At 39.2% G+C, this 13,467-nt stretch overlaps 1 protein-coding gene across 2 annotated transcripts; it reads right to left on the bottom strand.

The window, feature by feature from the left end:
* Window positions 1–4,086: 4,086 nt before the first annotated feature.
* SDR42E1 (short chain dehydrogenase/reductase family 42E, member 1) lies at window positions 4,087–11,481 on the bottom strand. 2 transcript variants are annotated; one of them, XM_020992638.2, is made up of 3 exons: window positions 11,278–11,481; window positions 7,155–7,251; window positions 4,087–6,515 (listed from the first exon to the last, which is right to left on the bottom strand). In XM_020992638.2, the coding sequence occupies exons 1-3, from the start codon at window positions 11,324–11,326 to the stop codon at window positions 5,417–5,419; spliced, it is 1,245 nt and encodes a 414-aa protein (XP_020848297.1). In that variant the 5' UTR covers window positions 11,327–11,481; the 3' UTR covers window positions 4,087–5,416. The 2 variants fall into 2 exon arrangements, with proteins under 2 accessions (XP_020848297.1, XP_020848295.1); XM_020992636.1 differs by lacking the exon at window positions 11,278–11,481 and adding an exon at window positions 11,024–11,265.
* Window positions 11,482–13,467: the final 1,986 nt, after the last annotated feature.

Below are 13,467 nucleotides of genomic sequence, written 5' to 3'. Positions count from 1 at the left end.
GCCTCAGGTGTTTCATTGGCAACACAAGGGCTGTAGTGTTTATGCATCAAGTAGTTGGGGAAGTCATGGCATTATAGATTTAGGGCTAGAAATGATTTTAGAGTCATCTTGATTAATCCCCTCATTTTATAGATGAGGATGCCAAGAGATGTGTCAAAGGTCACATAAGTAGTAAATAGCAGAGCCAAGATTCAAACCCAGGGCTTCTAACTTCAAATCCTCCACTATTCCCACTACACCAAATTAAGTTGTATCCCCACCCCCTTGTGCAATGGAGGCACACATACAAGATGGGAATCGTTTCTGTTTAAGGTACCATGTGGGATACAAGTGGCATAGACTGGGAATAATACTTCATGGCCCTAGAAGCAGAGGGAGGGCAGACAGGAATCTGTCACAGTCACCTAAATCTCAGTTTCCTTTCAGAATTAGCTCAAACCTCACCTTCTTCAGGAGGCCTTCCTTGCTGAGGTTGCTTTCCAAATACTTTGGATGCACCTTGTATGTACCTAGTTACTGACATATTATGTCCTAGAATGTGAGATCCTTGAGGATGGGAACAGTTTTTGGTTTTTGCAGTTCTTTGCACCATTTTGCAAATCACTCTAGGATCATTGCCAAGAAAACCCCAAATGGGGTTATGAAGAGTCAGACACAACTGAATTGACTGAACAATAGCAAAGCAGCACTTAGAACAGTTCCTGGTACGTAGGAAGCACTTAAATGCTTTTTGACTTCCAACTCATACACTCACACCACAGGTCAGGCACAAATAGTATGCTTAAATGTTTGGGATGGAGATGTCTCTAAACTTGTGCATCACACATTTCTTTTGAGCTACTGCAATTCTGCTTTCGTCACAGAACACAGCACCTTCCTTGATGAGGGTATGCCATGCTGGGCGGTCCTGTGCCAGTGTCTCCCATGTCTCACAATCAATACCAAAGTTCTTCAGAAAGACCTTGAGAGTGATATGCAACAGAGTACGGATCGATTCTCTGCTGCTTGTGCTAATTTCAGCCTGACAATTAGAGGAGTAGGAATTGATGGACATGACAAGTCTCATACAGATCAGGAGAAAAGTCTGCCCAGTCTCCAAAGAAGCCCATTCTCGTTAATGCTGCTCAGCTGACAGCAAAGCACTGGAGCACCAAAGTGTGAAAAATTGGTGTCACAAAGAATCACAGAACTGAGAAACAGAAGGGGCTGAACTGAGGACTGAAGGAGGTTCAGAGCCAAAAAATGAAGCAAAAAAGGAGGACAGGAAATTTGGACCTTTCCTTTGTTGGTACTGACTCAAAGGGAGCATACAGGTCCAAGCAGAAGAGAAGTCAACCTTCTGGGAACCTCAAGTCACAAAAAGTAGTACCATAAGTTAGGATCGTATAGCTCCTTATGGGAAGGGAGAATTTTCTTATCTATGGCTTGAGGTATAAAGCATTTCTGCATTTTTACTTTATAAATAAAACTTCTTGTGTTATTGCTGTTGTTAGCCTGAATGCTTATAAAGGTGCTAAAGGACCCAAACCTTGGGGGAGGAATATGAGCCAGATACTGAAGGATCCAGGGTTTCACTGGATGGGAGCAGAAGAGAGCAAGATTTTGTGAAAAGTAGCCCTCTGTACCCAAACACACACCCCAACTGGAATCACAGAGAGTTGGACTACAATGTTCCTTTTATAGCTCAAAATACTATGAAATGGGCCTTTTCCATTATGTAAACTGGGCAAAATTGTGATGGCGATACTACTTCTTTAGGACTGAGTGCTGCTGAAGATTGCTATTTTCTGAAAGAACCTAAAACAAAGCAAATCATTTTGAACAAAACTTGTGATAACCATTTGAATATATGTTTTCTGGAAGTGTTACTGAATTTTCACTTGTACACATCTTATCTCCTCAGATTATAACCTGCTCAAGGACATGGATCTTGTCTTGAACCTTGATCTTCCCTACATTCTATAGTATAATGGGCACATGTGAGCGCTCAGTAGTTGTTGCCTGATTGGAAAATTCTGACTATGTAAAGGAGGCCAAGTGCAATGAAGGAAATAAACCCAGAGTGGGAACACTGACTTCTATTCTAGGTCCCCAGGGGCATGAGCATGACTACTGGACTGTTCTGAGCAAGATCATTTCCTAATCTTTTGTCACTAATACAAGGATCACTGTTCCATTACAGGGGGTTATTAAATACAGGATACTATTTTCCTTCCTATAGCTTGGCAAAAAAAAAAAAAATCAAGGTGTCTGGGGGGATGGATTAACAGGGCCAGCAGGAATCTGGCAGAAAGCATTCAACAAGAGAATACAAGGGGACAACTTCAGGTTCTCTGTTAAATCTGCTTATTTTTTTTTCAAATTGCTATTTAAATTGCTTTGTTTTTGATCAAAAGTGGTTCTAGGGAATTTTTTGTAATTAAATCAGTTTATAAAAAGTGCCATTTGTTGGGAACAACCATCATTTCTAAGATAAGGTATTATATATAGAAATAGTATGGTGTCATGGAAAGAACAATGTGATCTCACCTATTTGTATGTTCCCTCTAAATAATATAGATTGTAAGCAACAAAAGTTCTACGAAGCTATTGGTGAATCAGAAAAAAAAAACAAAACAACTTTTTATTAATGGCCTAGCAAGGCTGGGTGTCCCATGTGTGGGCACACCTTACAGAAGCAGGAGCAAAGCTTTTTATCCCTAGTCCCGAATCACAGTTTCCTCCCGTTTCCCTATTAGCTGGGTAATGCAGGGTTTACAGCCTATCCAGAGTGCCTGATTTCCCCACATGAGACTCTGCCCCTAATTACATCTCCCATTCCCCACATTTATTTGGTAATTAGGGTTCATCTCAGTCTCTTCATCTAGTAGCACCAACAGCCTACAGCTGTCAATACCTCAGCAGCTTCCACATCTTGATGAGTGATATGCAGATACAACATTCCTAACCACATTTTCTACAAGATTACAACCCATATCCAAATTATCCTGTATATACTTTATTTATGGCTGTTTGGTTGTTTTCTTCCCCATTAGACTGTGGATTCCTTGAGAGTAGGGACTGGTTTGCCTCCCCCCCCCCCCCCCCCCCCCCCCGCTTTCCTTGCTTTCTTTGCATCCCCAGCACTTAGCACAGTGCCTGGCACATATCAGACACTTAATAAATGTTTATTGACTGACCAGTGGAATATAAGTTACGTGAGGGTAAGGATTGTTTTGTTTTTGTCTTTGAATTTCAGTACTTCGCATAGTACTTTGTATATATTAAGTGCTTTAATGTTTGTTGACCAAATGAGATAATGTTTATAAAGCACTTTGCAAATCTTAAAGTGTTATAGAAATGTCAGCGATTTTTATTTAAATTGTGACCTTACATAAGTCACATTAGAGCCATAAGACACTTTAGAGACCGTCTAGTCCAATGATTCTCAAACTTTTTGGTCTCAGGACGCCTTTATATTCTTAAATCCCAAAGACTTTTGTTTATGTGGGTTTTATCTATCAATATTTACCATGTTCAAAATGAAAACATCTTAGTTTAATACATTTTAATAATTACAATTATTATATATAAGATGTATTATAAAAATAAATATAATTTAATAATAAATGTTTAATAAAACATCTTAGAAAATAGATTTGACCTTGATGACCCCCTGAAAGGGACTCATGAACATATATGGGTCCCCAGACCACATTTTGAGAATCGCTGATCTAGTCCAAGCCCTTCATTTTACTGATGAGGAAACTAAGACAGAGATAGAGAAAGTAAAGTCAAAACTTTGACTTGCCTGAAGTTTCCCAACTTCAAGATAAATACTTCTTTAAAAGTGTGCTCTAAGACTATTTTCTTGTCTAACATTTGAAAAGTAAAGTTTTATTCTTTTTTAAAAAGGAAAGTTGAGTGGAAAAACATGTAATCCTTCTCTTAGTCAATGATCCCTGTAGCTGAAACAGCTGTTCGGACCACAAGATCATCTCCATGATACCATTATTCATCTGGTAGCCACTATTCTATTGTAGGCAAAATAGCTAAAAGGAAATCTTTGAATACTGCATTTAAAAACAAAATCTATAGGAGATGGGATTATAAAACAATGAGACTTCTTTTTAATTAACAGTCCAGAACATATACATTTGTATAAGGGTTATCCTCAAAGTTGTAGGTATGGTAGGCTATACCCATTCCAACAATGATTCCAGTGCTTAAAACACGTTTGGATTCCTTGTTTAGTGGCTGTCTCTAGAACCAGTCAACAAAATTAGTCATTAGAGTTATGCAATTTTGATCAAAAAGAAAAGTCCACGCCTTGATCTTCTATCCTATTTGTGAACTTTGGCTTAGAATGAATTTTTGCTATCTCTAAAAATCAAATCTGTCTTAGAAGACAAAGATGGATGACCATTGAACAGATTAAAAAATTGTCCTACAGGCTCTCAATTTCACTGAAGAAACAACTATCACCTACTAAGTATAAGGCACTGTGAGGGATACATAGATAAGTAAGGCACAAAAGTTCCTAATCTCAAGGAGTTTACAGACTAATAGGGGAAAACAGTCCAATAAGCTCTAAAAATGCTGACCCTGAGGACATATTAGAAGCTATTAGATAACAGATAACAAAAACTTGAGGCCTCGGAAGATCAATAGGTGGAAATTACAGAAACAGATTTTGGTTGGATATAGGAATGTTTTAATGATTAGAAATGTTTAAATATGGAATCAGATACGGAATTCATCATCAAAGGAGCTGTTTAAGCACAACATGTTATCACTGCTATGGATAATGTAGAAGGTATTTCTGAACTGGGTAGATGAGGTTGTACTAGATGACATCTAAGATTTCTTCCAACTCCATAATTCTATCAGTGCCTACCCCCTCTTTAGAAGAGTGTCCAGCCTGAAATCTTACTGAAAAGTTATTAATATTATTTTTAAGTCTTTCTTATAAGTGTTTAGTCACTGCAGATATGATGCCTGTTCATGTTTTTAGTTCATTTTAAATGAAATGTGTTATCTGGTTCTGGAATATGCTATGAGAAAAATACACAACTGCTCTGGGAAAAATTCAAGGAAAATCTACTCCCATACACAAATTTTGAAATGACTGTATTTCCCCTAAGCCACAGCTTCAAAAGAAGTAATGAAAACAAAACAAAACACAATTTCCGATTCATCTTTCATTCCTTTCTTCCCTCAGACATCATTCTGAGTTAGGAGGGATAACTGAAGACTAGATAGAATCTAATGTATAAAAGGCTATTCTTGATCAGTTGTTGGAGTCGTAAATTTGGCCCCTTGTTTGAAAGATTATGTGCATTCTAGAATCTGCTTGTGGAACAACAGTGCTGTGCTAGCTGTGGAAATTCCTTGTTCTCCACAAAATAATTTCCAAAATAAATCTTTCAAACTGACATCACCCATAGACATTGGAAAACCATGTGAGAACTGCAACAGCTAGGAGGAAAACCAAAATGCCATTCCAAATGAGATGCTTCAAGGTGTAATTTTGGAATTTTCTACCATGACCCTCAGCTTTAAACCAATCTACCACTTCCTTGAAGTCGAATGGTTGTGGTTCATAACCCAGTTCCTTCCTAGCTTTCTCCATGCTGAAATAGTGTGTGACCCCAGTTTTATAGACTTCTGTTCGGGTGAGGAAAGGCTGGAAATTATAAAACCTGCCTAAGAGGAAGAAGACCATCTCTGTCATGAAAGCAATGAAATAAATGAGGCTTAATGGTAGGCGTAAGGTGGGGAATGGATAACCCAACCCTTCAACTAAAGGCCGGAAGAATTCAAAATTGTTCACTGGTCTTCCATCAGAGATAAAATAAGGCTGTCCAGAGGCAATGTGTTTCTTGTCAGCTTTTAATGCCTCTGAGGCCAGGATATGGGCTTGTACCAAGTTATCCACATGGACAAAATCTACCAAGCTTTTGGGATCGCCATACACAAATTTGAAGAGGCCCTTTTCTATATATCTCACTATCCTGGGAAGATGCCTTTGTTCTCCAGGCCCATAGATACCAGCTGATCTCAAAACACAGGTTCTCAGAACACCAACTCCCCTTTCTAAGGCTGCACCATTTGCCTCCAGCACTTTTTTCTCTGCAACAGATTTGGTGCGGGAATAGTGATCAGGATGAAGGTGAAGAGGTAGGTAGGGCAGAGATTCATCCCCATTCACTATAACTTGGCCTCCAAACACCACATTATAAGTACTAGTATAAACCAGTCTTGGTACTCCTTTCCTTCTGCAAACCTGGAGTACATTTTCTGTGCCTTTTACATTGACATATTCAATATGCTTATGATTCAATTGCTCCTTTCCTGACATGCCAAAGGAAGCAATATGGAAAACACAAGTAACATTTTGCAAGGCTTTCTCTAAATCAGTGATACAGCAAATATCTCCATATATCAACTGCATCCCCTTGGGAAGATCTTGAATAGGAATGTTGATATCAAACAGAATCACAGCAATACCCTTCTTGCATAGTGTACACCCCAAACTGAAACGAGAAGGAGAAAACATCACAAGTATTAATTACTATGCTGTCTCTAGTAAGACTGACAAATTATTAATGTCTGAAATGTGAATTAAATTAAATTTTCTTGGAATTACAGATTTGCTTAATTTACATATGGAATTTGTTCTTGAAAAGTAATATACAATTCCTAAATTTATCCATATAATTGGCTTATTTTGTGACTACAGAGAGTCACAGAATTACCTTTCAAGTGATCTTCCCTAGGTAATGGCTTTTAATGCTTTCAATCCCATTTTCTCTCTTTTTCAGTGCCCCATCCATTCTCTCTTAGTTTAAAAACTAAACACTAAAAGCTATTATGGTAGCTGTTTTTTAAAAAATCCTTCTTTAAAGTGAAAGAGCACTTCTAATTATATTTACTTAATTGGATTTTCAAATATTGCTTTTTGTTTTTGGAAGCAAGACACACATGTATTAATTGATTTTAGAGTCCAATGTAGTTATATAGTTAGCTCACATATGAGATAGCACTATGATATCATAAGTGATAGTATTACAAAAGTATTACAGCTCCCAGCTGTACTTTTTCTAATCTTCCATTAAAGCAGCAACCTAGGAAAGAAATCCATGTATACTTTTTTCCTCCCCATAGGCACCGACCGGAAACCAAAGTAGCCACCTCCTCCTGTAATAAGTACTGTTTCCTTAGGAGACTTTTGGAGGTCCATGTCTGTGTACTCAAGCAATTTAAGTGAACCTAAAAGAAAATAAATGCTTTAAGAAAAATGTTACATACAGATATTTGATTTATCCATGTTTAGAGTTGATGATGATAATTTTTTGGATGTTATTAAGGCTTTTTTTCTAGGAAATTCATAGCACTTTCTATAGAATCTCAACATCTCAGTGACAAAGACAGAAGCAACTTTAACCCCTGTGAAGAATGGAAATAAGCACAGAGTGGTTAAACTACTTTCTAAGTTTGTTTTAAGAGAAACAGCAACATCTTGTATAAATATACTTGCGGGTTTTTTAAGCCCCACATTATAAAAAAGAAAGAACAGCAAACAGAAGAAAAGAAGAATATGTGCATTTAGCAAACCATCTATTTTGAGAAACTTTCCTAATGGGTTATGCATTCAATTTCTCAAATAGAAGCCCATCCTAGCATTCCAGTAGAAACTGAACTTCCAAGCAGTGAACCTTTTGGGCCCAGTCTCGCTGGCACATCCTCTTCTCCTACTCTCACTTTTGCTCCTATTCATATACTACCAGAATTACAGAAAATAGGGAAACCAAGTGCTTAGGCCCACTATAAATTTCTATCACAGAATCTCAACTGGGCCTTCATTGTGGCAAGGCAATACTTTTTTTCTTTTTAAATTTTGGGTTCCAGATTCTCTTCCTTCCTCCCAACCCTTAGATGTCCAGATGTTCAGTTCTAACTTCTAGCCTAGTCTGAAGCCTACAGAGAAATAACTAGGGTAGGGAATCCCAGACCAAAGGGAAGCTTGCTATTCTTTGACTGAACCAGTGCAGCTTACCAGCTGGCTGAAAGTGGTGGAGTCCAGCAGGAGTAGGACCTGTTAATCAGACCCAAACCTAGGATAAAGCACTTGGAGAGCTCAGGTCAGGGGGTCAGTGATCAGACTTTGCCTTGGATTAGACAACTCTGAGACCACTGATAGCTTGAATGTTCCCAGCCTGAACTATTCCTGAGATCCTACAACATTCAGTACTTCCAAGAAAGCAAGAGTAGAACCAGCCTGGAACTTCCCTAGAGAAGGGTGCAGAACTTGGCCCTTATATCAAGTCTGAAGTCAAGAAATAGTCTGGAAGAGTGAGCAAAGGAAAAAAGAATCCTACCATAAAAAGCTATTATGGTGACAGGGATGCTCAAGAGAGAAAACCAGAAAAGAAAGACTCCAAAACATGTACCAGCATGTACATGTTTTGGCTTTAGAACAATGGCTTGGGAACACATTCAACTAGAATTCCTGAAAGAGATGAAGCAAGAATCTTTTTAGAGTTGAAAAACATTTTTACAAATGAAATGATAATGCTTGCAGGACAAAATGGAAAAGAAATGAGCCTATAGAAAGAAAGAATTGGAAAGGGAATCAACAGATTTGCATAAGAGGTATAAAACCTTACTCACACAACAAACTGAAAATTAGGATGGATCAAATTGAAGTCAATAGATAAGAAATATTAAAAACAAAGTCAACAGACTAAAAAAAGAGAAGACAATACAAAGTATTTTACAGCAGAAACAACTGACTTGGAATCCTGACTGAGAAGAATAAAATTAAAAATCATTGAACTACCTGAAAGCCATAACTACAAAAAGAGCCTAGATATTATATTTCAAGAAAACTATGCAGATCTCTTAAAAACAGAAGACAAAGTCAAAATAGAAAGAATCTACCAGTAATCTCTTGAAAGAAACTTCAAAATGAAAACTTTCTCAGGAACATTATAGCCAAAATCCATAGCTTCCATGTCAAAGAAAAAAAAATACTTCAAGCAGCCAGAAAGAAAGAATTCAAGTACCTTAGTAGTCACAGTCAGAATTACACATGATTTAGCAGTCACCACTATAAAAGAGTGGAGGACTTGTAACAGAAAATTCCAGAAGGCAAAGGGTATAGGCTTAGAGGAAAGAATAACTTACCCATTAAAACCAAATATAATTATACAGAGGGGAAGATCGACCTTTAATGAAAGAGATAACAGAAGACTTTCAAGTATTTCTGATGGAAAGATCAGAGCCCTGCAGAAACTTTGAAGTTTAAACAAGAAGTGAAGATAAGCATAAAAAGGTAAACAAGAACAAACAATCATAAGAGAGTAAACAAGGATACTCTGCTTACATTCTAATATGGAGAGATGATATAGATGTCTCCTCTGAACCCTATCATCATCAAGAGTCATAGAAGGAATCTAATTGGACAGAAGATTTGGGAGTGGTTATATCATATCTTGAAGATCTTAAAAGAAGAATAGAAAGAGAAGGGGAGAAGAATACAATAGATGGGAAGGGAAATTATCTCATAATTGGGATGAGTGAGTAGAAAGCTATACAAAGAGGAAGCGGGGGAGCTACTGATAATTTGAATCTCAAGCTCATCTGAACTGGTCAAAGAAGGGAAGAATACACACACTCAGAAAAACATTTTTTTAAAAAAATGACCCAAATAGAAATTTTACCTAATCCCTAATTGGTACATGTTGACAAAACTGTACTGACACCATTTGAAGTGTAGGTCATTCATGATAGGTCATTCACATACACATAGTACATAAATACATTTCACTCAATAGGGAAACAGGAGAGAAAGGGGAATTAGAGGGAGTTCAGATTGAGGGAGGAATTAATTCTAAACAAAATAAATGCTAACTAAGGCTATGCAAAAATATTTATAGCTCTTTTTGAGGAGGGGACACAGAATTAGAATCTGAGGTGGGGTGGGCATCAACTGGGGAATGGCTGAACAAGGTACTGTATAGAGGTGATAGAGTATTTTGATGTAAGAAATGATAAAGGGGATAGTTTCAAATAAACCTGGGAAGACTTGTACGAGTTGATGCAATGAACAGAATCAGCAGAACAATTTATACAACAATAGCATAAAGACAAACAACTTTGGGAATTCTGAGCAACTACAATTCCAGAAAGATTTAGGAACTCTGATCAGTGTAATGACCGACCACAATTTCAGAGAACTAATGATGAAACATGATAGGGACTTAAAAAGACTCAGAGTAGAGAATGATACACACATTTTTATACATACATACATACATACATACACATATATACATACACACACACATATATACATATACATATATAGTAGTTGTTCACTTGTTTTAGTCGTGTCTGATTCTTTGTGACCCCATTTGGGGTTTTCTTGTCCAGCTCATCTTACAGATAAGGAAACTGAGGCAAGAAGGGTTAAGTCACTTGCCCAGGGTCACATAACTAGTAAGTGTTTGAGGCCAGATTTGAACTCAGGAAAATTAGTCTTCCTGACCCAGGTCTGGCCACTGTGCCACCTAACTGCCATATGTATGTATACACACATATTTTTCCTATAACAGGGCTAATGTGGAAATTTGTTTTGGTCAATTGGGTCAATGGGGTCAATCAGCTGTCAGAGGCCAGTAAGCAGTCATTCCTTTAGTCAGGAAATCACTCCTAGTGGGTCAGTCAATCCTCTTATTAACCATCTCCTTTTTTCTTTTTCAATATTAGGTCTGCCTACAGTGTAGGTATGCCAACCTAACCTTTATTCCCTTCTTTAGGCTAGACAGATAAATGTTTGTGCCCCAGCCCAGATATGAAGGGAAATCATGTCCCCACTCCAGGAAGGACAGGAATTCAGGAGATGATGGAGTGAATGGGTTTATTGACCAATTGACCAGAAAATTGGATAGCTGAAAGACTGACCGACCAACAGACAGAGGGGGTAACTAAACAAGTGACTGTAACTGATCAAGCGACTGGGCACTGAGGGCTGACTTACCCACTAAAGATTGACTGACCCACCGAGTGACTGTTGAAAAACTGATGATGGACTGAAAACTGATAGCCAACGGACACATCCACTAAACGCTGTGTCAACAGAGCTGACTGATTGATGGGCGCACTGATTGGCCAATGATATGTCAAGTGACTTGCTCACGGTTACAAAGAATGATAGGCAGAGCCGGTATTGTTATCTAGGTCTCTGGAATCCAAACCCTGTGATCTTTTCCTGTAGGGCTGACAGACACTTACCCACGGGCCGGACAGAACGGACGGAGGACCCGGCTGCGGAAGGGAGCATTGCTGGCCTCGGGAAGCTGCGCTCGCGCGTTCTCCTTTATTCACACCCAATCACACCACCTGCCACCGACACTCCAGAGGCGGGGCTGAGGAGCAGGAGAGGGGGTGGGTCCTGAGAGGCGCCCGCCCCGCCCGCCTGCTCACAGCCAATGGAGCTCGGGATAAAGGGAGCCAGCCCACCTCGAGGAGAGGCAGGGGGCGGGACTGGGAAGAGAAGCGAGGGGGGGCGGGGACACAAAAGGGGCTTGCTAGGTTCTTCTAGGAAATCCGGAGGACTCCATCTCTGTGGTTCCTATCCTGGCCGAAAGGAGCTGGGGGAGGGGTTGGGGAGAGGGGGCAAGGAATTCCTGGAGCGGAGGCGGGGCCTGTGGGAGTGGCTATAGTGAGGGGCGGGGCCTAGTGAGAGTTGGAGAGTTTCGAGATGGATTTATTCCTGCTTGTGGCAAAGGTTGGACGGAACCTGTGGAAGCGTACCTTAACAAATTGCTTTCCTGCTTCTCTGTGCTTTGGCCTTTAGACCTTTCTTGGAAGGTCAAAGATTACAGGATTTAGAGAGAGAAGAGACTTTAGAGATTATGGAATCATAAATACAGAGCTGGAGAGGATCTTAGAGGCCACTTAGTCCAAGACCTTCATTTTTGTAGATTTCAAATTGATTTTCTTGAAGCACAGCTCTGACCATGTCATGCCTCTTAAACTCCAGTTGCTCCCTCTTCCGGAATTAAATATAAAATCCTCTGTTTGACATTTAAAACACTTCATAAAGTAGTTTCTTCTTATCATTTTAGGGCAGCTGGGAGGCACAGTGGCTGGAGTGCTGAGCCTGAGTCAGGAAATGTCATCTTCATGAGTTCAAATCTGGCCTCAGACAGTTAGTAGCTGTGTGACCCTGGGCAAATCACATAACCCTATTTGCCTCAATTTCCTCACCTGTCAAATAAGCTGGAAAAGGAAATGGCAAACCACTCCAGTATCTTTGCCAAGAAAACCCCAAATGGGGTGAGGAAGAGTCCAACAGGACTGAAAAAACAACTAAAACAACAACTCATCTTTTCAATCTTCTTGCACCTTACTCCTTACAATATAATCTGAACTTCTTGCTGTTCTTCCCATATGACACTATATTTCCTAACTCTGGGCGTTTTCACTGGATGTCTGTCTCCTATACCTGGAACACTCTTCTCATCTTCTCTCTGCCTCCCTCTCTTCCTTCAAGCTCCAGAAAAAATGTCACTTTTTACAAGGCACCTAGCCTGGTCCTCCTTAATGCTAGTACTTTCCATCTGTCGATTGCCTCCAAATTATCCCAAATCTATCTTGTTTGCACAAAGTTATTTGCATGTTGGATCCTCCATTAGACTGTACAATCCTTGAGAACAGGAATGTTTTTTGGGGTTTTTTTTGCCTTTTTTTGGTACCCTTAACAAAGCGCATGGCACATAGTAGGTGTTTTAGAAATGCTTGTTGACTAAAGATTAGGAAACTGAAACTTAGGGAGGAGAAATAATTTTGTCCATGGTCACAAGAAGAATAAACATCAGAGGTGGGGTTTGAACTTAGGTCCTGCTGGAGCTCTTTACAAAGTATTAAGCAAGATCACTAAATTTCAAAGCAGGAGGGCACATCTGAGTAATCTAGTCCATCTCATTCCTGATCAAGGCTCTTCTCTACAACACAAATGGTCATTTGGCCTCTACTTGAAGACCACTAGTGAGGACCACCACCTCCAAAAGCAGTCCACTATAGTTTTGGATGGCTTTAGTTGTTGGGAAATTTCTCTTTACATTAAGTCTAAATCTGCCTTAATACAACTTTTATGCCTTGTTCCTGGTCTTGCTCTCTGGGGCCAAGTATGACAAAACTAATTGTTCTTTCATGTGATAGTCATTCAAATACTTAGACTGCTATCATGTCCTACTTAAATCTCTTCTTCAGGACAAACAACCAATTGCTTCAGCTAATGTTCATATGTCATTGTCTCTAGTCCTCCCATCAACCCAGTCCCTTTCTTGTCAATGTGTCCCTTCTTCTCTATGAGGATCTTAAAATGTGATGTCCACAATTGTACCCAGTTGACTGACTGGATCAGAGTATAATTGAACTGTTATGTTGCTTATTCTGGTCACTACTATGCTTTTTTTT

Source organism: Phascolarctos cinereus, unplaced genomic scaffold (genome assembly GCF_003287225.1).
Source record: "Phascolarctos cinereus isolate Bilbo 61053 unplaced genomic scaffold, phaCin_HiC Scaffold_2;HRSCAF=192, whole genome shotgun sequence".
NCBI classification, from domain to species: domain Eukaryota; kingdom Metazoa; phylum Chordata; class Mammalia; order Diprotodontia; family Phascolarctidae; genus Phascolarctos; species Phascolarctos cinereus.
This window is presented reverse-complemented; position numbering and strand designations above follow the sequence as displayed.